The sequence below is a fragment of the Anabas testudineus genome, chromosome 6 (assembly GCF_900324465.2).
Source record: "Anabas testudineus chromosome 6, fAnaTes1.2, whole genome shotgun sequence".
Taxonomy (NCBI): domain Eukaryota; kingdom Metazoa; phylum Chordata; class Actinopteri; order Anabantiformes; family Anabantidae; genus Anabas; species Anabas testudineus.
Window position 1 is genome coordinate 1581279 of NC_046615.1, and position 27636 is coordinate 1608914.

At 41.4% G+C, this 27636-nt stretch overlaps 1 protein-coding gene across 1 annotated transcript in view; it reads right to left on the reverse strand.

Annotated features, from left to right (window-relative positions):
• Positions 1–21826: 21826 nt before the first annotated feature.
• Positions 21827–27636, reverse strand: part of zfpm1 (zinc finger protein, FOG family member 1) — an 81778-nt gene continuing 75968 nt past the window's right edge. The window contains exon 9 of the mRNA XM_026365177.1: positions 21827–27523. Coding sequence (XP_026220962.1) covers positions 24882–27523 — 2642 coding nt within the window. The 3' untranslated portion in view covers positions 21827–24881. The remainder of the gene's footprint in view (positions 27524–27636) is intronic.

Consider the following 27636-nt stretch of genomic DNA (forward strand, 5'->3'; position numbering starts at 1 on the left):
GCATGTGCATAAGAACTGACTCATGGGAAAAATATATCAAAATTAGATGCAAAAACAGTGGCGTTTGTTTTCTCTGAGCTGATGTGTGAAAGTGGATCTTACTTCATTTTACAGATCATAATGAACTAATCATTAACTACAGTCTAATTTGTGGAGTAGCTCCCACTCTGTTCTCTAACAACTCATCATGATCTATCAGGTAGTGATCCATTCACAGTTTTTCAGCAAAGACTCATTAGTGACTCATTAATTGTCAGATTGTTCCTGACACATTTATCTATTGTACATTTAGTGTAGTGTAGCGACTGCTCTGATTAGCACAGTCACTCACTTTAACTGAGATGACTCTGAGAGGATTTCCTCTGATACCATGTTTCGGTGACCTTTCCACCCAGCTGGAGGAGACACTTATAACACTTTTTATTGTCTTTAACAGGAGAAAATAATCATTATTCTCCTTCCCACAGCCACAGTATATGTATGTATCTATGCCTCTGTGTCGATCTACAACGTGCACAGACAGGCAGTCATTAAAAGTGGGCTGTAATACAATGTCTGCATTCTTATTTGTCCAGACCCTATTAAACCAAGACATCATTAGTCTTCACCTTGTCCCCTGCTGACACTGAAACAACTAAAGAGCAGCTGGATAATGGGTAATGGTTAGTAGCAAGGCAAGCAAGGTGGTGACTGAGGAAAAAATACTGTGTCTTAATTAATGGCACATTGCTGAAGACCAGAACATGATTGGATTCTAAAAATATCAACTATGCATAATGCATAAAATGCACAAGTTTGCACAAGTCTGGGCAGTAAAGACTGCACATTAGCTTGTATTTAGTCATTTGGAGGAGAGTAATTTATTATCTTGTTGTTGGGCCACCCATCATTAAGTAAATAATGCATCTCATACTACTACTGTGGAGGAATCTTCTGTATTTGGATGTTTCTTGATTCCTTCAATTTACATGTATTTGTTCTCAATAAAGACATGAAAGATCAGATTTTCTTTGGTGTTTTTATTTTTGGCACATTATATTTGTTCATCTTCACTCAGATGAAGATCAGATCATTTGTCATTTTATGACAATTCCAAAAGGTTTACTTATTTTTTTCTCTCCACTTCCGGTCTGCACACAATTTAACACAGAACAAAGGACTCCTGAATAAACATAAATTAAAGTTTTACTTCAATTTATAAAATCAACTGAAGACAAAACTAAGATTTTGTTGAAACTGAGTCAGACATAAACCATAATTGAAATGCTGTGTCAGGATCATACAGGCACCTCAGCAGACACCGGTTTTGTTACATTTGTTGCTACTAAAAGTGACAAAACAGGCAGAACAGCCTTGGATCAGACAAGGAAAATCACATCTTCAACATCAGTGAAGAAAAACCTCAGTGAAACCAAGAATATCCGCAGAGGCTAAAGTGACTTTATTGAGTGAATGCAGGAATGAATGGTGGATGAAAACATCAGCATTCAGAAGGGTTGTCATGTCAATCAATACAAAGACTGTGCAAAATTTAAGGAAAAAGTACAATTTCAATTGAAATGTTGATTGAGTTTAATTATATATGAGTTAAATTATCACTAATTCAATATTCTCATGGTCATACTGTAAAGTCAAAGTTTTTCCTCTTTTTGCTATTGGAGTTTTAACTAAACACTGTACATCAGTAAGTTCCTAATCAACAACAGTTTGTTTATATTCCTAGACCGTGCAATAACATAGCACTCAAATTATGTTGAACACAGACTGAAGAGAACAGGAGAGGACCACATGAGAAAAACCCAACCTATATTAAGAACCGCAACTAAGATAATACAGTATATTAGAACACATAAAGCAATGTTTAAGGTATAAAGATTTAGCAACAATTTCCAATGTCCATTCAGTTATGTCCCAACATTATCATCATATTACTTACATGAATGTAATAATAGGAGAAAATGATCATAATAAAGGCACCGATTTGCACTGATGCAGGAAGTATGTTGAATTAAAAAAGAAGCTGTGGCTCATGTTCCTCTGGGGTTTACATCAAATAAAAATTGTATTTGGGCACATAGTGATTCATTTGGAAGAGAAGGATGTAGCTGCAAAACTAAATTACTGTTCTCATTTATTTCCTTTGAGATTTCACTTCATTAATGATTGTCTCCTCTGAATCTGACCCCTGATCTTCAGCAGAATGATAAACAGTGTGGAAACTTGTGCTTGATGCCATTATGTCAGCTTCTGGTGTTCACCTTGTACACATGAGACATGTGGTGTGGGTGTTGAAGGGTTTAACATTTTCATGCGTCAGTAAGCTTCTGCTGGCACAGTCGTAGTGACACTGAGGAACACTGAGGTCTCTCTGTCTCTAGGGGTGAAAGCACTGGGGAGCTGCGGCACTGCAGATAATAAATAATGTTGGCTTAAAGAGTGCAGAAAAAAGACACCAGGAGACAGAGCAGGGAAATCAATGTCTTAAGCTTTAGCGGTAATTTGTTTGTAGTTTGTGGCAGCTAAATGAAGGTGGGCTGACTGAAGTGGGGCAGTTATCTGTTTTGGTAGAAAGGAATAAAAAGAGGTCAGTGGTATAGTCTTACTGTGCAGCACATGGCAACACAACTAGACCTACTTACACTGAAGCTGAAGTCTCTGAGTCTCTTGATCATACTTTATCCATGAATAGTTTAAAAGTCATTGTTATTTTGGATGCCGTCTTGTTATTGGGAATTTTTTTTCAGGTTTGTGTTCCACTTCTCTGCAGTGGTTTCCAGTTGTTTTGAAAGTATTTCTAATAGTCCACCTCAGGAATAAACTGACTCACAGGGCAAGCTCACTGTGAGTTCAACCTGTCCCATTTTTGTGAACACAATATCTCAGGAATACTTTTGGTGAAATTTCAACAAATTTGGCACAAATGTCCCCTTGGACTCAAGAATGAACTGATTAGATTTTGGTTGTCAAAATCCCTCTGACTTTACCTATGTCCTGTTCTTATCAAAGAGACACCCAGAGCCTTTCTGCTGTAAGATGGCAGTGTTAACCATTACACCACCAGGCTGCCCTGCAGGGAGTTAGCAGCTTTTACAGATCTACAGTCAAGGCCCTCTACTCTTCTTCAAGCTATCGCACCAACACTAATACCAGCCATTACACAGATCATCAACACCTCTCTCACAACAGGCACCTTTCCCACCTCGTTTAAGCAGGCCCAGATTACTCCACTGTTGAAGAAGCCTTCTCTGGATCCCTCCCTTGTGGAGAACTACAGACCGGTCTCTCTTCTTTCATTCCTGGCCAAGACTCTGGAACGTGCAGCCTTTAACCAACTCTCTGACTTTTTTTTCCCGGAACAACCTCCTTGATGTCAATCAGTCTGGCTTCAAGAGTGGTCACTCCACAGAGACGGCACTTCTGACTTTTGTGGAATCCCTACGGGTGGCTAAAGCTGGAGGTAAATCTTCTGTACTTATTCTATTAGATCTATCTGCAGCCTTTGACACTGTGAACCATCAGATTCTCATGACTGCACTCTCAGACCTGGGCATCTCTGGATCAGCTCTAGCCTGGCTTCGGTCATACTTGTCCGAACGAACCTTTAAGCTATCCTGGCAGGGGCGTGTCTCTGACTCTCATAACCTCTCCACCGGTGTACCGCAGGGCTCAGTCCTTGGTCCTCTTCTTTTTTTAATCTATACTTCTTCTCTAGGCTCTATCTTCCATTCTCATGGCTTTTCTTATCACTGCTATGCAGATGACACACAGCTCTTCCTGTCTTTTCCGTCGGATGACTCAACTGTCTCATCTCGCATCTCTGCCTGTCTCTCTGACATCTCTGCCTGGATGAGAAAAAGACACCTTCAACTCAACATACCCAAAACTGAACTTCTAGTCTTCCCTGCCAGACCTTCAACTCAACACAACATCAGCATTAACATTGGATCTGTGGTGATTGTCCCTACTAAGTCAGCCAGAAACCTGGGGGTCATCATTGATGACCAGCTGACCTTCACAGATCACCTCGCCACAGTCGCTAGGTCGTGTAGATATGCCCTCCACAATATCAGAAAGATCAGACCCTATCTGACGGAGTACACAACCCAACTCATTGTACAGGCGTTGATCTTATCTTGCCTGGATTACTGCAATGCACTACTGATGGGTTTACCGGCATCCACGACCAAACCCCTCCAGATGATCCAAAATGCGGCAGCACGCCTCATTTTTAATCAACCAAAAAGGTCTCATGTCACACCGCTCTTCAGATCTTTGCACTGGCTTCCTGTGGCTGCAACGATCAGGTTCAAAGCTCTGTCTCTTGCCTACAGAGTGGTCAACTTCACAGCTCCATCTTATCTCAATTCAATCATTCAGGTCTACATCCCCTCCCGTCCACTGCGCTCAACCAGGGAACGTCGTCTGGTGGCACCAGCAGCACACAGTAGACACCAAGGAAAACTGTTCAGCTCAGTGATCCCACGATGGTGGAATGAGCTGCCTATCTCTGCACGCTCAGCCACCTCACTTGCAATCTTTAAAAAACTGCTGAAAACAGAACTCTTCCGCATCTTCCTTCCTTTGCACTTAAAAAAAATAATTAAAAAAATTCTACCCTTTCTTTCTAACATCTCTTGAAACAGTAACACTTTTTCGATAGCACTTTACTTTGATGTTGTTTCTCCTTGACTTAGATTTTGTTTGCTTGCCTTGTTCCTCACTTGTAAGTCGCTTTGGATAAAAGCGTCTGCTAAATGACTAAATGTAAATGTAAATGTAAATGTAAATGTAAGTGAGGTACAAGGTTCAAGGTAAAGGCAGGGTAAGTGAAAGGTGGTCTTGCCTAAGGACCCCTGGAGGTAGGCCACAGCCTAGTGAACCCCAGTCTCCTGCATTGTAGTGATCAACTACACTATCCAGCTGCAAAACGTAGTGTCCCTTCAGACTGTGTTTACTGTCTACTATTCAAAGTGGTCAAAGTACATTGGAAATCTGAATGATCATCGTCAATAATAGAGAAAGACTGATGAACCAGGGATATTGTACATCACATTTAAAACAAAGGACCAGAGCCAGACCAAAGCCCATTCTGACATCTTATATGTTAGCCAGAGTGTGGATTGCTCATTCCTCCTCTGCAGCTAATCTGAGAGATCCCTCCTGTCCATTCTTATTATCACCTGGCGACATCATTATGTTTCATTACCTTCTGTGTGCTAGTTTCAGAATAAGAAAGACATTGTTGGACCAAGATTAAATACAGCACACTTGTAGAGGGGGGAATAAATAAAATCATCTGGACTATGCTAAGGTGTGAGATTTGCTTTCAGCTAGACAGGGTGGCTTTAAATGAAAAGTCTGGGTAAAGTCTAGGACTGACGGGCAACCAGGGATAGGACTGGATTGTTTAAAGCTTGACATGTGGTCACTTCCCATCCCAATCTAATGTGCATATTAGTCTAGTTTAGTTTAGCTTTTTGTATTCACAAAAAGGAAAAAAAGTAGGTTCCATTACAAATGAACACTACATAATGACAATACTCTGCTTATTCTGTTGTTAAACTCCGATGTTATCAGGATTCAGATTCTAGACTGGAAAGGCTTTATGGATACAGAATTCATGAGTGACTTTTGGATATGGGTATTTAAGTTTTGGATTTGAGGAAGGATGTGTGTGTGTGTGTGTGTGTGTGTGTGTGTGTGTGTGTGTGTGTGTGTGTGTGTGTGTGTGTGTGTGTGTGTGTGTGTGTGTGTGTGCGTGTGTGTGTGTGTGTGTGTGTAGGTTGAACTGTCACCTATTTGTCTGGGTCTCCAGGAGCCCTCATGATGCTTGATCACACCTGCCACCAACCTGTCACAGCCAGCTGGTTGCTTCAATACCCTCAACAATTCAAATTCTTAGTTTTTACATGCTGCTGATCCATCCAACCTCCCTATGTGGACTTTTGGCTTAATATGCAATGTCAATGCTTTAGGCACCAAATATTTATACCCTGGTTTAAGACTGTAGTCAACTGATTCAAGATTCAAAAAACTTTATTAATCCCAGAGGGAAATAGTTTTGCCTCATTACAGTTGTTCTTAACACAGACAGAAAGAAAGGAAACGACAACCAGGAAAGATCCAACACCAACATAAATACACATAACCAATAACATAAATACAGAAAAACTCAATATATATATACAGAATATGTAAAATATGTAAAATAGATGAATGAAAATTGATCAATATTTATAGCCTATTGTGGATTGATATCAAGTATACGACACAACTGTCACTTCCCCCACACCTTAGAGAGGGGGGAGGAAATGTACACATTGATTGCCACAGGTAGAAAGAATCTCCTGTGGTTCTCTGTGGAGCATTTAATGTTAATAAGTCTTTGGCTGAACATGCTCCTCTGTCCAGCAGCACACTGTGCAGAGGGTGGGAGGGATTATCCAGGATCGAGAGAAGTTTGGACAGCATCCTCCTCTCAGCTATAACATGTAGACATCCCCGTGTACATGGTATAATGCACCATGTACATGGTATAAGGACTCTTTTTCAGAGGACACCTCCCATATCACTTCTTCAGATCTTGGTGTACGTTACGGTCTCAGGCTTCCTTTTTGTTTTCTTTGTCTGTTTTGCCATGTGTTGTCAGTGGGTGCTCTGTTCAATAAATATAAAGAAATAATATAAAGAAATATCTATCATGATTCACTTAAGTGGATTTTACCTGCTATGTGTCTGCTGCCTATGGAAACTGTGGGTTTCCAAACCAAAGTCCCTTATTTGTGAGTGTTGAAGGGCATTGCTCTCAAAATCCCTGGAAACCTTAATATTCTACTATGGACACAAGCTGGAGGTTCCTCACAATCATCTTTCCCAGGCAGCTTGTAAGAGAATCACCTCCAAACAATACAAAAATCAAGGCAAACAGATTTATGGAGCTACACCGCACTGCATCCTAAGTCTTATTTAGCTTTAGACATGTATGCAGCCTCTCTATACACACACGTTGCTGTTGTTAAAAATGAAAGAAGTTCTGATAATACATAGGCATTCTAGCATTCTGTGATTTAATTCAATCAGATTTTTTTGTGGAATTTTGATAAATTATGTTAATGTTAATGAATCTGATAACAAAATAGTTTGTGCTTTTTTCAATTAAATTTCATTTTATATGTGTATAAGTCATCTCAAGGCACTTTACAGTGTAAGACCTTACAAAATATAACTGTATGCAGAATTACAGCATATAGGAAACCATCAATCCCTAATTGCTATCTTGAAATAGCGATGTAGGTGCTGACTGCTCACTCGAGCTGCAGTTGTGCCCACAGACATAGGCAGTCTAAAATTGATCAGACATAAAAACTGTCTGAATGACAGCTGTGTGATGTTCCTCAGGTTTGGTGATGGTGATTTGGCGTACAGATTTGATGAGAGATGCTCATAAGGAGTCTCAGTTAGTCAGATGTGGTGGGTGGCAGTGACTAACTCACACAATGCGTGGGTACCGGTCAACAGTTGGTAGGACACGTTGACTGATTCTGTCTGTTTTGCTGCTGACTGAGATGCTTTGATTATCTGATCAAATGAGATGCTGCTCAGTTGAGACAGGTCAAATTTAGTTTTGCCACCTCAAGCCTGCATGTCATCATGTCCAGTACCTGGATCAGAATGGTCATGAGCACACATGGTATTAGAAGTGTTTTGATGCCAGAGAGAGAGAGAACTGTTAACTTCACAACTGAATGAGTACTACAAAGTATGAGCTACACTAGAATGTTTTATTTTGCACAAGGTGGGAAAATGATTTTCAATGATTCATATACATTTGTCTATTCATTTGAGGACATTATTACTATAATACTACAGGTAAGCATATGTGTGAGTCTGTGTCTGTGAGGTTGGGAGAATGACAACATCTGGGATCTGAGGGTACACTGAGTGTAGAGAAGAAGCCTACGAACCCCCAACAAACTGCAGTATTTGCAAGAGTCTTTCAACTACAGAGCTGTAGCTACATAATTATCTTCTTCAGTGAGGTCTCTTGTTATTTCTAAAATACCAGCACTTTCTTCATATTTTTCTTTTATTCTCTTTTTTAATTTTTTCCTTTATTGCCCGGAAGACGTTTCTTTTCATGCATGCCTTTGTTCATCCAGCATGATGGACACTGACATCCATTTGTTTAGTTTGGTAAGTAAAAAGCACTCTCTCCAAAGAGGGGGCTCTTAGGCAGCAAAATAAGCCCACGGTAAAGGACAAGTCAAAGCCGGCTCAGAGAGTGGAAATGAAAAGCTTTCACCAAATGTGACTTGGTTCATAGCATGAACGTACCAGTGTGTTTAAGCACACCACTGCAGTCACTATGGACAATTGGTCTTTTGTTCTTAGGTACTTAAGGCAAATAAAGTTATTAACAGTTCATACTTTTATTTAAATGAAACTCTGCTGTACCTCAGCACTGATAGGGTATGATAGAGAACCATTTTCAGTCCAGAGTCACAACAAGTGACCCCTGTGTACCCCATGTAGGCCCTGATTTACTAAGTTCTCAAATGGAAAGTAATAAATTGAGTGCTTAAAAATTTCTATTTCATTTGTAAACGTTTTCGTTTTACTAAGAAGCATTACGGTATTGACAAAAGGTGCAAACAAGCTGAAGGAGGTTGTATTTAAATTAGTTTAATTAGGAGAAAATTCAATCTAAAACAATAGTAGGTGTTCGTGGGGGTTCACTTTGATGAGCGACAGCAACAAAGTCTAAGTATTACAAGAAGCAATGTTTTGTGAAAGATGACTCCTATAATTCACAGGAAACCAGCAGCCACATAAAACCCTTGTTTGGCCTCATTAAATGCTTCCTGGCTGTTCAGCAAGCAGAGTTTCCAGATCATATCGGGAACGAAACACGTATGTACAAATGCTCTCTTGCATGGAGCGAATGAAAGACATATGACTTACTGAACATATGTTACTGCGATAGATGATGAAGTGCTGTCACTTGTAAAAGTACATAGCCCATAGCTTAACCCACAGCTTCACCACTGGATCATTAGATAAAGGATATGTTAATAGATTTTTTCTTAATCATTCCGAATATATTAGCACGAGTGGTGAACACGTCCCTGACACATTATTTCATTTCTCCTTTGCTTGCTAACAGCAGCTTTATACGCACAAGCAGATTACACCTGGTAGGTATTAAATTCAGACACAGTCCCATCCACTGCAAATCAGTTTCAAGAAATCACAGTGAGTGTGTATTTGCATTTTTTTTTTCTCTCCCTGTTTTTTGTGCATTCTGGCAAAAAGTCTTGATTTGATATTTATGAAGTATGTTCTAATTTCAAACATACCTTTTTCATTTCAATGCTATTTCAATCATATACTGAACTGCATATATAAGGTAGCTGTGTCTCAGTAGAACAGAGCCCAACTGTTTCTTTGACAATGCATGTGATGTCTGGAGCTGTGGTTAGTGAAAGAGCACTGACGAGAGGTACCCTTCTGTGAATTCATTTAGCTGTGGACTTTAAATATCAATCTTTCTCCAGAATCATAAGTTATACCTTTACATCTGCTGCAGCAGGTCCTTCACTTGCTGGAGTTTAGCCTCAGTTTTAAGGTGGGTAACATCTGTCCAAAGTGCTGGAGCCCATAGCTGGATGACCAGAGCTAACACTCGGTCAGAGGGGTCAACAGGTGCAGGCAAAAGGAGTCTGAGATCAACCTCTTGCCAGATATTTGTAAAAGCAGACAGACAGACAGCTGGAACAGTGAGAGGACAGCTGGAAGAGATGGAGAAAAAGAAAGGAGACTGTAAATAGATGCTTTGATTGCGTGTGAACCACCTGAGGCTCAAGTTGGACGCAGATGCCCTGCGGAAAGACACATTATTATTTCTGGCAATAAATAAGAGCACCTGCCAGTCATCACTTCTGATATTTACTTAACAGCAGTTTTACAACTACTTGGCTTTGCAGTCATTCAAGCACACATTACAAGCCTTTATGACTCACCCCGACCTAGTGGTCACAACAAAGTTGCATATTGTGAAAAAGCACTGTTTTTTGTGATTTAATGCAAAAACACACATCACATACTTTTTTAGTTTGAATTTGTTGTTTCATTGTTCTTATTATAGTTTTTATATCTCAAAGTATTAGAAGTTTCATTTCGAGTTTGAGAAAATTACTATTCATACAGTATAAATATGAACTTTGTTTAGTACATTTAATAATACATGCAGGTATGATTATGGAGAAGACTGCTGACTTGACATTTGTCTGCTGGTGATGATCCACTGTGTTAAATCAAGTCAACACTGACCTCTGCCAGGAGATTTTCGAGCACTTCCTGCTTCCATCTGCTGACAAGCTTTACGGAGATGCCAATATCCTGTCGAACAGGACTTAGCCAACCCGTCTTCCTGAACCCAATAGATCCTGCCTACAACCAACTTACAGCCAAGACCAAGGTACAGTGTACCATCAAAACAAACATCAGCATCAATCTGCATCTTTCTCATCCCTCCCTCGCAATCCATCATGATTGTGTATTGGTGGGGATTCAGATTGGGTTATTGTGTAGGCTAGGACATCGAATGCAACACTCCAGCACTCTCCTTCATTGACTCCATAACCTAGGGATGTGTTTGAGAAGGCATGCTGTGCCCTCCAGTTTACATGTAGTCTCATCCTCAAAGCAGTTTGACTTCTCAAGAACTTAAAATCCATGATGCTTTTTTAAAGCAAAAAACTGATCCTGAAATCAGGTGAAAAGAGGCGCTAAAATGTATTTATTTATTTACTATAGCATAGGCTGAGAAAAAGCTATTTACAGTATTAACAATGTCAACTACTACTACTGATAACAGCAGTAACAATAATAATGATACTATGGACCTAGGCTACTGTTTTCTACATTGTCTTTACCACTGTGCAGCAATGTTATAACATATCAAATTTACAGTCATAGTGAAGCTGTGTCAGGATGATTCATAAACTCTTCATAGTCCAGCAGGTATAGAAAATAACAAAACTACAAATCATCTCTTTGTACTGTGCTCAGCTCCTGTCCTGTAATGTGTGTTTTGTTGTGTTAAGTTGTGTTTTTGTCCTCACTGTTTCCCTCTCTCTGTACCTTTCTGAAGTTATCCCCGGCCTCAGAGCTGGATGCTTCCAGTGTGCAGTTATTTAGTTAGCTAATGCTTAAGATAGTTGACTTTTAACCAGGAGTTGTGAACAAAGTTACTGATTATACTGTAAACTTTGGACCATAGTCCATTACCTGTAATTAACAACTCCATGTTAATACAGATGTAGAAAAATCCTTTCTTTAAAGAAAGAAAAGCCCACGTTGGTCAGCCCACATATTTATACACCCTAACTTTGAATTAGTGGCAGGGATTCGTACATATTGTCAACACTTGGTTAGTGGGAGGGCTTCGGTCTTAATGAATTGTTGAACCCAGTATTTCACCGTAGCCCATATCATCCTGCCAATGACATCATAGCATTTACTCTGAAAATAACTTCATCTCACCCTCTGTTTTTTCTCTCCCAAGCACATGACCATATGAGCTGTGTGCCTCCATCTCTCTCTTTCTATTCTTTCTCCTTTGTGCCTTTATCCTTCTTCCAGGTCCTCATCATGAAAGGATGCTTAATGTTCTGAATCCTATTGTCTGGTTGCACCACGAAGCTGCTGGCATTCTCCGTAATGCTGTCCTGTCTGTTGCTTGTTTTTTGTCCACTACCCTCTTCTCTAGCTAAGCTAGATGGCCGCCCACGCTGAGCCTGGTTCTGGAAAGTTTATTCAATTAAAGGGAGCTTTTTCTTTCCACTGTCGCCCAGTGCTTGCTCAAGGTGGATTGTTGGGTTCTCTTTATGAATGTCTAAGGTTCTGACCTTATTATCTGATGTGACTTAAGATAGCTTTGTTGTGATTTGGCACTATATAAAGTAAATAAACTTGAGTTGAACTTCCTCCTCCAGGAGCCTCCTCCAACCTTTCCAGAGACATGGGGACACCCTACAGGACACTTTATTATGTTTCAGTTTTCACTGAAAGGGTAGTTCACTAAAGAGTCAACCAAGCAGAACCTCCAAATCCCATAACCACAGCAACTTTAAAGGACATTTATCATGTTTTCTGGCTTGTGGGGGCAGATTATATGGAACTATAAAACATTCTTCCACTTACAATACTAACCCACAAGGCCATTTTGTTCCAGACTGTCACATACAGAGTCACTTTATGGTGCACTTGGTCTTGATTTAGCCCTGACAACTATTACAGTGCTTTGGATGCTTTGTCTTTTGTGCAGGCACCTAAGAAGGTATTGTCCCCTCTACTGTGCTGAATCTGCCAGTACCCCCAGCAGTCTAAATCATGTCAGCAGAAGAAATTGAAATTCTCATATTCCTTAGTTTATCTCATATTCAATGAGGAAAATAGTATGACCTCAGTATAAGGTTCCCAAGACAAACTTTGGGATTTTAAGGAATTCAATATTTGCACATACTGCTCACAAAACACAACTGACCTAGTCTTGCGCTACATTGTTGAGCGAAACAATCAGGCACTATTATGTTCTAGTTCCCGTCTTGATTTCACTGGTTTTAGTTTAGCTTTTTCTTCCAGTGTGATCCAGTGTGTTTTCAGTGCTGACCAGGTGAGCGGTCAGTTCTTGAAGTAGACAAATAAGCAAATAAAATGGCGACTCTAACAAAGGCTAAACTGTAACTTTTCAAATGAGCGATCTTCAGGGGGGTTCCCAGTATGCAGTGATCAGTACCTAACAAACGTCCAAGGAAGGAGAACCAGTGAACTAGTGACATGGCCATGGGCTGAGGGGGGAATGATGTTTGTCTCTATATGTGTTAAAGTTAGAAGTAGATATAAACTGATTGACAAGAGATGCATTTTTAATGTTTTAGAATTACATCGTAAATCTATGTATTGTATCATCAAATCAGTGTTTCATTATACATACCGTTGTGTGTGAGTATGTATTTGTATCTGTTAGTGGTAGTGGTGAGTGAACATCCCTGCACATGCTACTGTTTAACCTGAACACACTGACACAGTTGAAATTAAGCAATACATAGAAAATATTTCATGGATAAACAGAGTTGTTTTCTTCCACACATACTGAAAATGTTACTTGACTGTACAGTCCTAGCAATGCTGAGCAAGCGTTTTCTCCATTGTTCATTGCTACAGTCCATAATATGTATTTACAGTACCACTCCAGAAGGCTGTGGTGGTAGATGTCAATGCTACAGTAATATAGAAGAGGATGACCAATGGTTTTATTTGGTTGTTTGCTTCTGTTTTATTCCCACTGCTGGCCGTAAATAACTGAGTGGACTCAGCTGATGTATTGAGTGGAGTGGAAAGTGTTTGGATGGGCATTTTCAGTGCTGAGCATCAGCGTGAGAGTGTGTGAGTCTGCTTCCCTCACTAATGATTTGTCTTTTTTCAGCTGCACTCTCTGCCGTTATCTGTCATCTCATTATTTCAGTTCTTGCCTTGCGCTCAGTCCCAGACATTACGTTCTCACTGACAGCTGCTGTTCACTCAGAACAAAAGAAATGTAGACGAACCACAGGTAGTTTTTGAAAAACTGTGTTTTTATCCCTACTCCTTGAAAAACCCCACAGTTAGCAGGATATAAATACATGGATTAAAGAAAGTCCTATGAAGGATTTTTAGTGAATGTGTTCGTTTCAGCCCTAAATATATATACTGATGTTTAGCTGGGTAACAGACAGAAACAACGGTTCACGTTCCAGGAGGTATGTGCTATGGAGCAGCCACTTGAAGCCGGTGCACAGATCGGTTTTGCATAATAGTAGCCCTTTAAACAGGGCACTGCTGAAATCAAGATGTGAGTACAAGCACATGCAGAGAGGCAGGGTCTGATTTCTATTTATTTATTTTTTTTGATTTTTTGGCAAATCTACCACCAGAGAGATGGAGGAGATGTGGTTAACAAAGCTTAGCTGGCTGTCAACGACGTTATCACTCCAAGAGTCATCAGCAGTATTGCAACTGTACAAAATGAAATCACCAAGCAGGGGAATTAAAGAAGAGAGCTGTGTCAGGACAGCGGGCAATTCAGAGAGCAAAGCTTGGAGCATGACTTGGTTTCAACATGTCCTCTTGTGACTTTAATGCGTAGATGTTGTTTGTTCTAACGCTCTCTTGTGACCAAAGTCACCATTTGTGTGCCTCCACATACAGAGGCAGATGATGATCACCACTGGAAACAATAACATCCACAGAAGGTTGTCTTATATCGGACATGATCTCTGGTCTGCTGTGGGAAAGCCCTACGCTTGGTCAACCTCCACCTTACCTCAATCACCACCTTCACCACCTCCTCCTCTTGCAAACTTTCATGTTATAAATAATTGGCCACCTTGTAATATTCACTGCAGTCACTAGACGTCGTCAAACAGTAGAACATATGTGTTGCTTTTACAAAAGACCTTCTGTGTCAATCTGCTTCTCAGATCAGTACGAGCTGCGTTTCTGTCTGCGTAGCATCGATCTGATGAAGATGAAAATGTATTTCTCATTCATTCATCCTCACTTACAGACCACATGCTATTTACGGCAGGCAATATCCTAAACCTGTCCACACACTGTGTTCCTGATCAGCCTGGTTGAGTTCACAGTGGGACTGGAGAGAAAGAACCAGAGGAAGAGTTACTAAGATTAAAGCCCCTTTTCATTCTGTTCTGTCTGGAGGAGCAGTGGGGATGTATTCAACCATTTCCATTTGAAGTCATCAGAGCATCTGATAGCTTTAGATCAAGAGGTAATATTAATGGATTCTGCCTTAATGCCAGGACTACCGGCCACTTCAGTCTCATTTTACAGGTTTCACTGTGCAAAAGCATGAGTGACATTTAAATGAAGTCAGAGTGGGGCTGTTTTTTATAATAAGAAGAGTGCGTCCATACCGTAAGTCAGAATACTGCTTTCTGAGTCTGTGTGGAGTGACCTGTGTAAACTCAATGCATACCAGTATGTAGTGGTTGGCACTGGTGCCTCACATGTCCCTGTGATAGACTAGTGACCTGTCCAGAATGTATCCGCCTCTTGTCCAGTGACAACTGGGATTGGCTCCAGCACCGCAGTTATATTTAGAGATGAAGAGTTTTTTGTTTGGTTGTTTGTTTGTTTTTGATAAAAACTACTTGAAGACTTGTTTGTCTTGTCCCCATCTTTGAGAGAATAGTTTCTTCCTTGAGTTGTGTTGCTCTTTCTTTCCATCAGGACACCTTCATTGTCCACCATTCTTCTTGGTGATGTTTTGGTATTTGGTGATTTCATCACAGTTAAGATCCCTCCTAGCTGTTCAGTGTGTTGAGATCTGGTTATAGCGTCACATAATTTTCATACTTAAAGACATTAACTGTTATACTAGACTGCCTGCTGCCTACACAGCATGTAATCACCCATATGAGGATGGGTTCCCTGTTGAGTCTGGTTCCTCTCAAGGTTTTCTTCCTGTTGCCTTCTCAGGGAGTTTTTCTTGCCACTGTCGCCCTCGGTTTGCTCATCAGGGACAATCTGATTATTATGACTTCTTACACATTCACTGTTCATGTACTGTTTCCACGATTTAGAGTAATTAGGAACAGCTGTGACAATGTCTTAGCACAGAATGGCTACTCTCTATACTCATTTGTTAGATCTTATGCTGATCGACATATAGATCACAACATTTTATTACACAGACTGGAAATTGAATCAAGGAAACCTGAGTGGTTTAACGCTATCGGTAGATTCAGTTGTACACGTTATGATGATCTCCATGCACAGCAAGCAGCTATGGTACGGGCTGTGCTTGGACCGATTCTTTTCACTTTATATATGTCCCCTTTAGGCAATATTATTAGGAAACACTCTATAAATTTCCATTGTTATGCAGATGATAGCCAGCTATACTTATCTATGAAACCAGGAGAAACTAATCAATTAGTCAAACTTCAGGAATGCTTAAAAGACATAAAGGCCTGGATGACCTCCAATTTCCTTCTCCTAAATCCGGACAAGACAGAGGTTATACTGTTTGGGCCTAAAAATCTCAGAGACACTATGTCTAAACACATTCTCACCATTGATGACTTAGTTCTGGCCTCAAGTAATACTGTAAGAAACCTCGGAGTTATCTTTGATCAGGATATCTCCTTCACTTCATACATAAAAGAAATCTCTAGAACTGCCTTTTTTCACCGGAGAAACATTGCTAAAATTAGGAGCATCCTGTCCCAAAGTGATGCTGAAAAACTAGTCCATGCATTTGTTACTTCCAGACTGGACTATTGTAATTCATTATTAATAGGATGTCCCAATAACTCATTAAAGAGCCTCCAGTTAATCCAAAATGCTGCAGCCAGAGTTCTGACTGGAATTAGCAAGAGAGATCATATTTCTCCAACGTTAGCTTCTCTCCATTGGCTCCCTGTTAAATCCAGAATTGAATTTAAAATTCTTCTCCTAACTTATAAATCCCTTAATAATCAGGCTCCATCTTATCTTAAAGACCTCATAGTTCCTTATCTTCCAAGCAGAACTCTCCGTTCTCAGACTGCAGGTTTACTTGTGGTTCCTAGAGTTTCCAAATGTAGAATGGGAGGCAGAGCCTTTAGCTACCAAGCCCCTCTCCTGTGAAAACAGCTCCCAGTTCAGGTCCTGGAGGCAGACACCCTCTCCACATTTAAGACTAGACTTAAAACTTTCCTTTTTTATAAAGCTTATAGTTAGAGATGGATCAGGTGACTCTGAACCATCTCTTAGTTATGCTGATATAGGTTAGTCTGCTGGGGGACCTCTACTGATAAACTGAGCTCCTCTCCTCTCTCCTTTCTCTTGTATCAATGCAAATGCCACCATTGCATGTCATTAACTTTGTGTCTTCTCTCTCTTTTAGTTGTGTTTCCTCCTCTCTGTCTCCCTCTCTCTCTCTGTACTTTTCTGCAGGTATCCTCGGCCTGGAGCTGTACATCTCCAGAATCCAGTTCATCTGCCCAATGTTCTTGATGCTTGTTGTTGTCTTTATTGCCTGCTGTTCTTTTCTCTCTTCTCTTTCCACTCACCCCAACCGGTCGAGGCAGATGGCCGCCCACTATGAGCCTGGTTCTGCTGGAGGTTTCTTCCTCTAAAGGGAGTTTTTCCTCTCCACTGTTGCCTAAGCTTGCTCAAATGGGATTGTTGGGTTTTCTCTATAATTTTTTGTATAAATATTTTCTGTAAGGTCTTAAACCTTACACTGTAAAGTGCCTTGAGATAACTTCTGTTGTAAATTGGCGCTATACAAATAAAATTGAATTGAATTGAATTGAATTGAATACTGTTCTTTGGTTGTGTAAAGCTGCTTTGTGACAATGTCAATTGTAAAAAGTGCTCTACAAATAAAATTGAATTGAATTGAATTGAATTGAATTGAATTGAATTGAATTGAATTGAATTGAATTGAATTGAATTGAATTGAATTGAATTGAATACCAGTCAGTAAGCAGGCATTACATCAGATTAGACTTCAAGGTGCTTCTCCTGAAATGCTAAAAGCACATGCTCCTTCGTATCTGTCTGAACCCCTTAAACCTTATATTCCACCCTGTTCTCTGTGCTCTCAGAATGCACGGCTCCTGTCTGTGACATCAAAGAGTGTGACTCTGAAGAGACTTTTAAATCCACAGCTCCTCCTCATGTATATACGTTAACTATTAGTTAGTGGCTTAATCCTGAGCCACTAACTTCATCCTTTGTGCCCACATGCAGTCACCAACTGTGCGCCTCTCTCTCTGTCCTCTGTCCACTCTGGCTGTGATGGACCAGTAGCCGTGCTGGGACTTCTCGTCTTCTCCTGGCTGTCAGTGCCTCGTTCTGAATGGGGCTGGATCTGGATCTTTGTCCCTCAGGCTCCTCAGATTCTCTCCCCTTCTGTGAGTTTGTTCCTTCGAGAGAATGATGAATGATGTGCTTCCTTCCTGTGCAGGTTGTAAAGTCCCTCGTGGCAAATTTGTGATTGATGAAATTCATTTGATTTATTTCCAGAATTCATATAAATGAGTTACTGCAGTCTATGTTCTTTACCTCAGTTCTGGCCTTCATGTTGCAGCACTGTAGCACTAATGCTAAAGGGGTTTGTGATTGCATTATTGTCTTTCCACCTTCTATTGTTGCTGTTGCCTTGACTTCTTGGGACCAACAGTCAAGAAAACACATACAGCATCGTTCTGAGCATGTTTTAAAGGAAGGAGTCCGTGTCAGCTAATCAAAATGTCTTGTCCATCTCAGCATGCTGGTGATGTAGTGTGCAAAGCCCAGTTTTCTGCAGCATAGGAGACTTAAAGAGTGCGGGAATGTTAAAAATAATTAAGCACTGATCCTGCTATGACTGCACTTGTGTTAAAGTCACTGCACATCAGTGCAGCTGTTAGAATTCATCTGTGAGTAACCTGCTGATGTGAGTGTGTTCCTGCCAAACATCTTCCACTCTGTAACACTCTAATGCACATGTGTCAAACTCACCTGTGATAACACTATATATATACATAGATATACTGTATATATATCTTTTTTAAAATTGCTTGGTGATATAAAGCGCGGCTAACATATTGACATATAAAACTCTAACTTAAAGTGAAAGCTCCTAAAGCTGATCCTGAAAACAGACATTGCCTGTAAACCCGTGTGGAGCAAATGTGGCTGTAATTAAGCTAAATCATCTAAGAAATTGAATATTTTGATTTATTAATATTTTAAACTTTTCCTTAGAAGCAGTTTTTTTTTTTTTTTTTTTTTGCAGTATGTTTTGGATCAGTATAACTGAATATTTTTAAGTGTGCTTTGAGTTTTGCCCCCTCCCCCCATATCATTTCAAATAATAAAATCAGACCTTGTTGCTGTATCAGGTCTTTGTCACTGCTGTGCTCCTTAAGCTGACTTCTTGTCAACATTGTGACAATGCTCTGTCTGTCTGTTTAAATCCTCACTGGATCAACTTTACTCAGGAGACTTTACTGCTGCTGGTCTCGGCAGTAGCTGGAGCCTCTCTCTGTCCCTCACTCTGCATTACTTATGTTGTCCTTGTAGTGCTCCCCGGTAAGCTTAAGGTTTGTTTTGTTCGAGCTGAACAACTGTTAAAAACTGGCTGAAAATAAGTATCAAAAACCCAGCGCACACACACACGCACACACACACACACACACACACACCTTCATATTAGCAGACTTTATCCCTCCACTAGCCAGATACACCTCACTGCTCTTGTGGACAGCAGGTACTGGCCCAGTGTCATCTCCGTCACACTTGACCACTTTTGTCAACGAGAATCATCAGACAAATTTAGTGACAGCATGCTGTGTGTGTGTTTATGTGTGTGTGTTTATGTGTGTGTGTGTGTGTGAGAGCTTTCTTTGATTCTTCTTTTTGAACTGTAGCTACAGTTTTTAAAGTAGTAACACAGGGACCTGGCTTCTCTTGACCCCATGTTCCTTCACCTAATACCTTTTTATTGCTCCACACCAGCAACACACTGTGAAGCAGGTAACTGCTTGTCTGTGGGAGAGATGAAACAGAGACTGAAAAGGCCACAGTCTGCATGAAAACCCTGCTGAGGTCCTTCAAGATCACCTCTTTAAAGACCATTGTTCACTGGTGGTGCACATTTAAAGACATAAACGTCCATATGATGACTTACTGAACCCCTTCTTTTCTTCTTAGAGCACACACTCGCAGCCGTGTGAAAAATAAATCATCACATTATAAGAAGGGATTGAAATGTTTTGTTTTTTTAAGTGCTAATTCTTGTACAGTGTAAGTAATTACAGAAAGTAGCATATATTCAGCTTCTTCCTAGGACTTGATTCTCCTAGTGTGGAAAATTGGTTGTTTTCAAGTTCCCTCTGAGATATGACATGACTCCAGCTGTCAGCAGGTAGATAGGGAACACTGAGCAGATAAAAGAATATTGGAATTAGAAAATTTGTGAATGAAAGTTTCTAAATCTTTCTGCTTGAATATGACTAAAAACTTGACCAGATGTCTCTGTCTCTGAATGGAGAACAAAGATCTCAGCCTCAGCCATATACACATATAATGTATATTGTATATATATTACGTGAATGTGTGTGTGTGTGTTCATGTGTTTGTCCTGCCTGCAAGCATCTTGCACCCTGCTATCATGTGCTGGATTGTCTCAGGGCATCTTTGCACAGCCTGCACTTAGGGTCTTTCAATGGCATATCTTGAATTTAAAGCTTGTTCTTGTGCTGGCATGATTAGTACCTCTGTTCTGTCTTTCAGTTCAGCTTTGTCCAGACACTGCTAGGAGTCTCTATCTATTCTAGCAAACTCAAGTAAGCTAGATAAACTCAGACGGATCTGCTTAATTTGTTAACTTAAAGGCATCTGTCAATTTAGTGCCATTCTTGGTTCCCACAGACTTTGTTATCTAATATCTCACCTCTCTAATTGTATATTGCTACACTGCCTGTCCAAAAAAAAAAGTATGAAGAGAGGTAGGTTACTAGGTTACTGAACCTAGATCTGATACATAGCACTGCCCCCACAGGCTTGTACAGTAGGTACTAGGCATGATGGGTGCATCACTTCACCCACCTCTCCTCTTGCCCTGATGCTCCCATCACTCTGGAACAGGGGAAATCTGGACCACATGACCTTCTTGAAAGATTTCTTTCCAACCACACCTTTTCCTCGAAGATGATGGTTCCCCACTATCTTCACTATATTCCAGTTGTTAATAATGCTTTAGACAGAACCAAATTACACGTGTGACCATCAACTGCGGCATATTGTTTGCCGAGGTAATGCATTATTCCTGATGCTGTTTTGCATAGGAACACCTGAGGTTGCAACCCTTAAGCTGGATGTGTGGCTCCGTCAGATCACAGGAACATCATAACTGTGTGTCTAGCAGTTGGAGGCACAGCTAAGCACAGCTAAGATACTGTGCAGAATTCATACACTCCAAGGCATAGCACTATGCTCTGCTGGACAGGTTGTTCCTGGGATCTGTTGGAAACGCTCTTCCAGCTTATATAGGGGGCTAGGCAGGTGCCATACTCCAGGCACGAAGATACAAGGTGTAAATAATGAGGGAATAGGTCATGAGGAGCCTCATCTGTACTTTGTGTTTATTGCTTTCTAGCATTTGAAATCAATCCTAACACAATTTAGCGTAAGTTACTAGCAGCTGCTGGACTAAACGTTTTGTTGAAACACCTTACTGAATCTGTTCAGGCCTCACTTGTTCTCAGCAAATCCCTGCACACTAACATTATTGTATGTTTGAGTCTGTCATTCAGAGTGACAGTGTAAGACTAATTTCACTGGTTTTGTTCACCTGAAATACAGACAGATGGTAACTCTAAATTAATTCACATGCCACATCTGAAAGGTTAAACACAAGGGGACAAAGTCAGGAAGTGTGCATCAATTCATTCAATTTGTGTGCAAGCTAAATGTCCCTGTGTTTTTGTCTGTGCACTTTGCTATTGATTGCACCAGCCTTGGAGCTCTGAATAGCCTCAGAAATATTTTCCTCTTACAGGTGCTAATACGCATGCACATTATTTTTAAAGAAAATTCATGATTCAATCAGTCTTTCTTCACAAGCCCGTATCAAACAAACCTTCTATTGAAAGGAAGTGATTTATGAATGACGACACTTAAGAAACAGATAATCGAGCACCTCTAAAAGTCAAGGACCATCACTTAGCTACATGACGAGAGTTGTGTGTGGGTGTTTACGCAGAAAGAAGTACAGTCTCACTCTTCATCAGTGTCTCTCAGAACTTTTTTTTAATTATTTCCCATGCATAGTTTGGACAAGAGTGTAGTGGAGCTGAAATCAAATTAAAACTATAGAAATAAAAGTTTTGACATTCATTGTGATTTTCTCCATTGTGGACATCTGAGAAATCATCAATCAAACATCTCTACGAGCACAAAAACAAAAAAAAAAGTTTTATGTGAGGGTTAAAATTAAGAGTCCTTCAAAGTAGAACATAGTCCTTCAAAGTAGAACAGTGACGCGCATTTCGGATGGAGAAAAGTGCTGCATAACATAAATACATTACAAAAAAAGATGCTTCAACTAAAACATTCAGCACATTTTCTGAACAACACAGTGCAATAAAAAGGGGCACGTTCAAAATTTCCAGAACTCCGTTCCTCAATTTGTGAAATGACTGTGAGTCGAAATAAGACCAGCACAATTGTAAACACTTAGTAGTAAGATGTGTCTGGTAGAGTGCTGCTCCAAGCCACAGCAGAGCAGGAAACCAAGCAGGAATCTTCAATCATGGGAAGAAATCCTCCAGCTGTTCTGTTTCTAGTTTTGGGAACGGACAGATGAGCAAACGTTAATCGATGATTAATGAGGTCATCTAAGCAGGTTTGGGAAGTTAGTGACAGCGTGTAAAGCAGGGAGAGATAATGTCCCGGGTGGACAGCAGAAGCCTTTGATAAAATAACGTGTGAGCACTTGTACAAAGGTGTTGTCATCATTTTCCTTCTTTAAATGTTTGACAGGAACTGTAGAGGTTAATGCTACTGTACATATTTTCAAGTGTTCTCATGTACAGTAGCACTAGTAGCACCTCAATAAAACTGCAATCGAACTTTTGGGTTTAAAGGCCTGCACTTTTACTGCTGTCCCTCCAAAAACGGCTAATTTTCTTATCGTGGCAACATCACATTTGGGGCCTCTGTCGGTCTTTTAATGCTACTACTGAACAAACAGAGGCCCTGATGTGTACTGTGGTCATACGTTTACAGTTCAATTGATATAATTTTATCAAAAATGGGTAATAGCAGCTGGTCCATGTGCTCCACTGCAGACCAGGAACACCCCTTCAGTATTGGAGGGTTGGTGTCTGCACTGCAGTCATATCTAATACTATTTTATGAGTTTGTAGTTTTAGTGTATGTTGAAAGGCTCTTGCACATTGACAGAAATAAAAATGTTTACTTTAGAAAGTTGGGGGGAGAAAAATGACCAAATGTGTAACAAACAGAGCATCTGGATGCAGTATAGTACAACAGAGTATTGAAAGGGACCTTACAATCTAAGATAAGCTATGCCTTGGTTGAAGAAGATATTGGAGAAAAAATAAAGAGTTCACAGTTCTAGCTAACACTGTATTGCAACTGCAACAGCATCATGGGAAAATAATATGTAAACTGTGTGTGTATGTGTATGTGTATGTGAGTACTTTACGTGTGCATGAATGAGAGCGAGATAAAGTGAGAGAGGAAGAGCACAGCCTCTCTATGACACACAGCATGGGCCACAATATGTGGTTATTACATGTGCTTATTCTACTGTGTGAGGTGTTACACTAGGATGTAACTATATCATGCTATGCCTTCATTGCCGGACTGAAACGCAAACATTTTAAAAGAGAAATAACATCTTTAAAGATGTGTATAAGACACCACGTTTTGTGTATCACTTAGTAGAAGTCTGAAACAGCAGTTTGTTTTAAGAAAAGTAGAAGACGTTTGTCCTTAAAGGACACACTTTTCATGGTGTAGAGGATGGTAACTGAAGATGGAGCTTTCATTGATTGGCATTTTGGATTTTATGTCTGGAAGGCTGCATCACTCTCACTAAAGTAGAAATGCAACAGCATCAGAAGTGCTCCTTTCAACTTTCTGATGTGGAAAGTTGCAAGTGAGGAAGCAGATCAGATCGAATCGTGTTGCTAATCAACAAGGTACAAGAAGAGATAAAAATAAACACAGCTCTGGCTTTCAGACCTCACCATCAATTAAAGACTACACAAACTGAACACAATATGCTAACATGATAAAGTTCAGTATGATCCCAGTGATTATTGTGAGAAGATATTACATATCTACATTTATAAAATACAATTCAACACACCCAGATCCAAACAGTTCCTTCCAACAGTATGAAAAATATACAAATAAAAAATACAAATACTCTCAGACACCAGGTAGGTAGTTTTCTGTTGGCATGAAATCAGTGAGGACTAAAAGATAAATATTTCACATTTTCTCTCCATTGCATTTGAAAGAGAAAAAAAATTGTGTGTTTGAAAGAAAAGGAATTGTTGAAATATTATCCTTCAGTAATTAGTAACATTGTGATAACACATATCTGTTTTTCAGCTGAAAATGCTTTAGCTTCTCTAGTAAGCAAAAAAAGCCAGTGTTGAAACTAAAAGCATTATAGAATTTTTTTTCAGACATCATACAGTATGCACAGATAATAAAAACATGAACAATGATCAAGTCTTTATCACACAAGAGAAATGATTCCTCCGTTTAGATTGAGAACATTAAGAGCTCAGGGAAAGACTGGAGATTCGTCATAATCAGCGACGTCATTACTATATTGTTATAAGTCCGAAATGCCTCCAACAGCCAGAGTCTAACTACTGCCATTATCAACTGAGGTTAACAGGGAGACAGAAAAAAAGATTGTCAACATAGAGCTTTCAACGTCCCATAATGCAACATACTGTGAGGCCTGGGAGTGGAAGATATTTGACAGGGTGCAAAGACAGACAATGATCTAGGAGATGAGGGCACAGCAGTGTGTGCAGGTAGTATCTGTCTCAGCATTTAGTGTACTACAAACTTTGACCCATAGGAGGAGCAATATCAGTTACTGTATGTCAGTAACACTAAATTCTTTACTGGAGCCAGGAGAGTAACAGCCATTTACTGTCAGTCATAATCATGCCAGCTCATATGTGAAGACTGGCAGAAGAGGAGGGACATCTGAGCTTCTTGGAACTTAGTGAAGGAAAACCTCCACTCAGAAACATAAAGAAAGGGAAAGATGAAGAGAATAAGTCTGCTCACTTGACGTGTTCAGCACTGTGCGAAGAACAGTAGTATTTCTTGTGAGCTATGAAAGTGGAGAGGCTGCTGAATTTGATGTTGCACAGGCGACAGAAGCGGGAGTTACCGTTCTGGACAGGGGAAATCACTGGGGTTTTAGGACCAGGAATTGAGGCAGGCTGGGAGACCATGGTTGGGGAAACCTTGTCTGGCAGGTGGGATGACCCCACTGTGTCCCTCAGGGCCTCAGGCACAGGTGACAAAGTCAAAGAGGGAGCCCTTGGGGGAGACACAGGCAGAGGTGAGCCAGCCGTAGGTGATCCACCCCGAGCTGAAGGGCTGCCGTTTACCAGCGGGGAAACAGGTGAAGATGTACCACTCCTGGACTGCCCATTGATGCTGTCTCTGTGAACTCTGGAGACCAGCCTGCTCTGGTTGTTCAAGGTTGTGGAGGTGGTTGCAGCAGCTCCATCTCTGGGACTAAGGCTGGGACTGCGGCTTACTGCACTGCCTGGCTGAGTTAGGTTCTCCTGGGGTGGCTGGATAGTTAAAACCAGGCCGTGGGTAGTCTTGAAGTGCTCCATCAGGTCACAGGTGACAGGCCTGTTAGGGCAGTAAGGGCAGACCATCTGAGGGGAACCGGCACCAATGCCTTTGGCTCCAGGTCCAGGGGTGGCTGCAAGAGTGGGAGTCCTATGGGGAGAGGTGGCATCAACTGCAGGTAAGGCAGAGGGGTGCGGACTGGATGATATGAGTTGAGCCTGGGCAACCCACTCTGCTGGGAGAGCTTTAGCCTCAACAGGGTTCAGGAGATCTGGGCGATCCTGCTGAGACCTGCTTTTGGGAGAGGTCGAGGCCGATCTCTTGAGTCTGTGAAACTGCTCCAAGGTGTGGGCCTGGAGAGTGGTGGCTGGGCAATAGTATGTTTTATGAGCCAGGTAGTTCTCAATGCTGTTGAAGCTGATACTGCAGGCGGTACACTTGTGGTAGTCTGTAAGAGGCAGGGCAGGGAGAATACTGCTACTGCTACTGCTGTGCTGCGAAGCATCTCTCAGACGAGGCCTCTTGCTCAGGTCAATGGGGCCATCTCCTTCTGGGCTGGAGTCATCTGGCCCACTGGGAGACACTTCTTGCTTCACTGCCAAGCCCAGAACAGATGGAGACGGGGCAGAAGCAGCAACGGTGGCAGCAGCGGCGGCAGCAGCAGCAGCAGCGGCATTAGCCAAAGCCTCAGTTCTTGCCATGTGGATCTCATACATCTTCTTCCTTTTGCGTGTGCGGATGGGCTGGGGAAGGAAGGCTGCTGTGGTGGTTGCCTTTGCCATGTGGACGGATCGCTGGTTGGATGGGTCATGGCGTGATGCACAGTAGAAGCGTTTGTGAACGGTGTAGTTGTCATGACGACTGAAGCGGATGTTGCAGGCCTCGCAGAACGTTCTGTTAGGATTGTCCTCTAGATCCTCTGCAGAACCACTAGCGGGACTCTGGCTGCCTTCACTTGCTCTTCCTCCTCCTCCACCTCCTCCTCCCACACTTGCACCTCCGCCTTCCCCTTCAGAAGAGGATGATATTCCCTCCCTTCCTACAGGTGTTTCTATCTTCACTTCCACCACTCCCCTAGAATCTGCTGCTCCACTACCAGCAGGAGGATCAGAGTCAGTAGGAGAGGTAGAGGCTGCCCTACTTGCTGCTCCACCCTGAGGAGATGCAGATAAGCCATGCGCCTCCCCAGAAGGTACGGTTACCGCAGCCCCATCCCTTGTTGATCCAGGTCCTGAAGCTGAGTTTCCACCTTCTGCTTGGTGTCTGCTGGAGCAGTACAGCCTCTTATGTGCATAGAAATTATTGATGTTGTTGAACGTGATGTCACACTCAAAGCATGTGGCTCCCTTTTGAGGTGGAGTGGCTGTGGCTGTAGGTGCAGCTGGTCCAGAGGGGAAGAAGGCTGCTGGGTTGTTCGGAGGAACTGTCTGGCCCTGTTTCAAACGGCTATGGACCATCTCCGACATTTTAGCCAGTATCTCTGAAGCCTGGGGCAAAATGGCTGCTTCAGGGTTAAACATGTACTGGGGCAAGAACATTGCTCCTCCTGGAAGAACTGATACTGTACCTCCCACATGAGCAGGGCTAGAACCAGGGGTTGGACTAGTGGGTTCTGCCTTTACAGTTGTGGTGGCTGGGCTCTTTGGAGAGTTTGATGTCTGGCAAGACGAGGTGGCAGTTTGCCCCTCCCTTTCTGTCGTTCTTGCTTCTTGATCAACCTCCTCTTCACCAACCTCCTCCTCCTCCTCTCCTTCCTCCCTAACCTCCATTTGCTGCTCGTCTGTCTCTGAGTCAGACTGAGGCTCCTCTTTTATCTTCAAGTCAGTGGTTAGTGCATCTGGAGGACTGTAGTCCCGAGGTGTGGCTGAGCCGCCGTTTGCACCAGGACTGGATGAGTCTGGCTTTGGGACACAGACTAGGGGCTCTTTCTCCTGTGGAGATATCTGGATTTGGTCAACTAATGTTGGGCTAATTTGGCGAGGGGTGGGGCTCCTTTCTGCTGGTACCCTGACCTCTAGGTGGGTTCGTACATGCTGCTGAAGCTGGGCAGGGGAGTCAGAGTTGTGGCCGCACACTTGACACTTGAGCACCACTCCAGAATCTCCTGGACTGAGACCTGACAAAAAGAGTCCAAATCAGTCAACTATAACAGCAGCTTTTATGTGAATAGATTTAGAAAGTCATTATATGTGTCCATGCTGAAGTTGTAAAAATCTGAATGAAATTTTA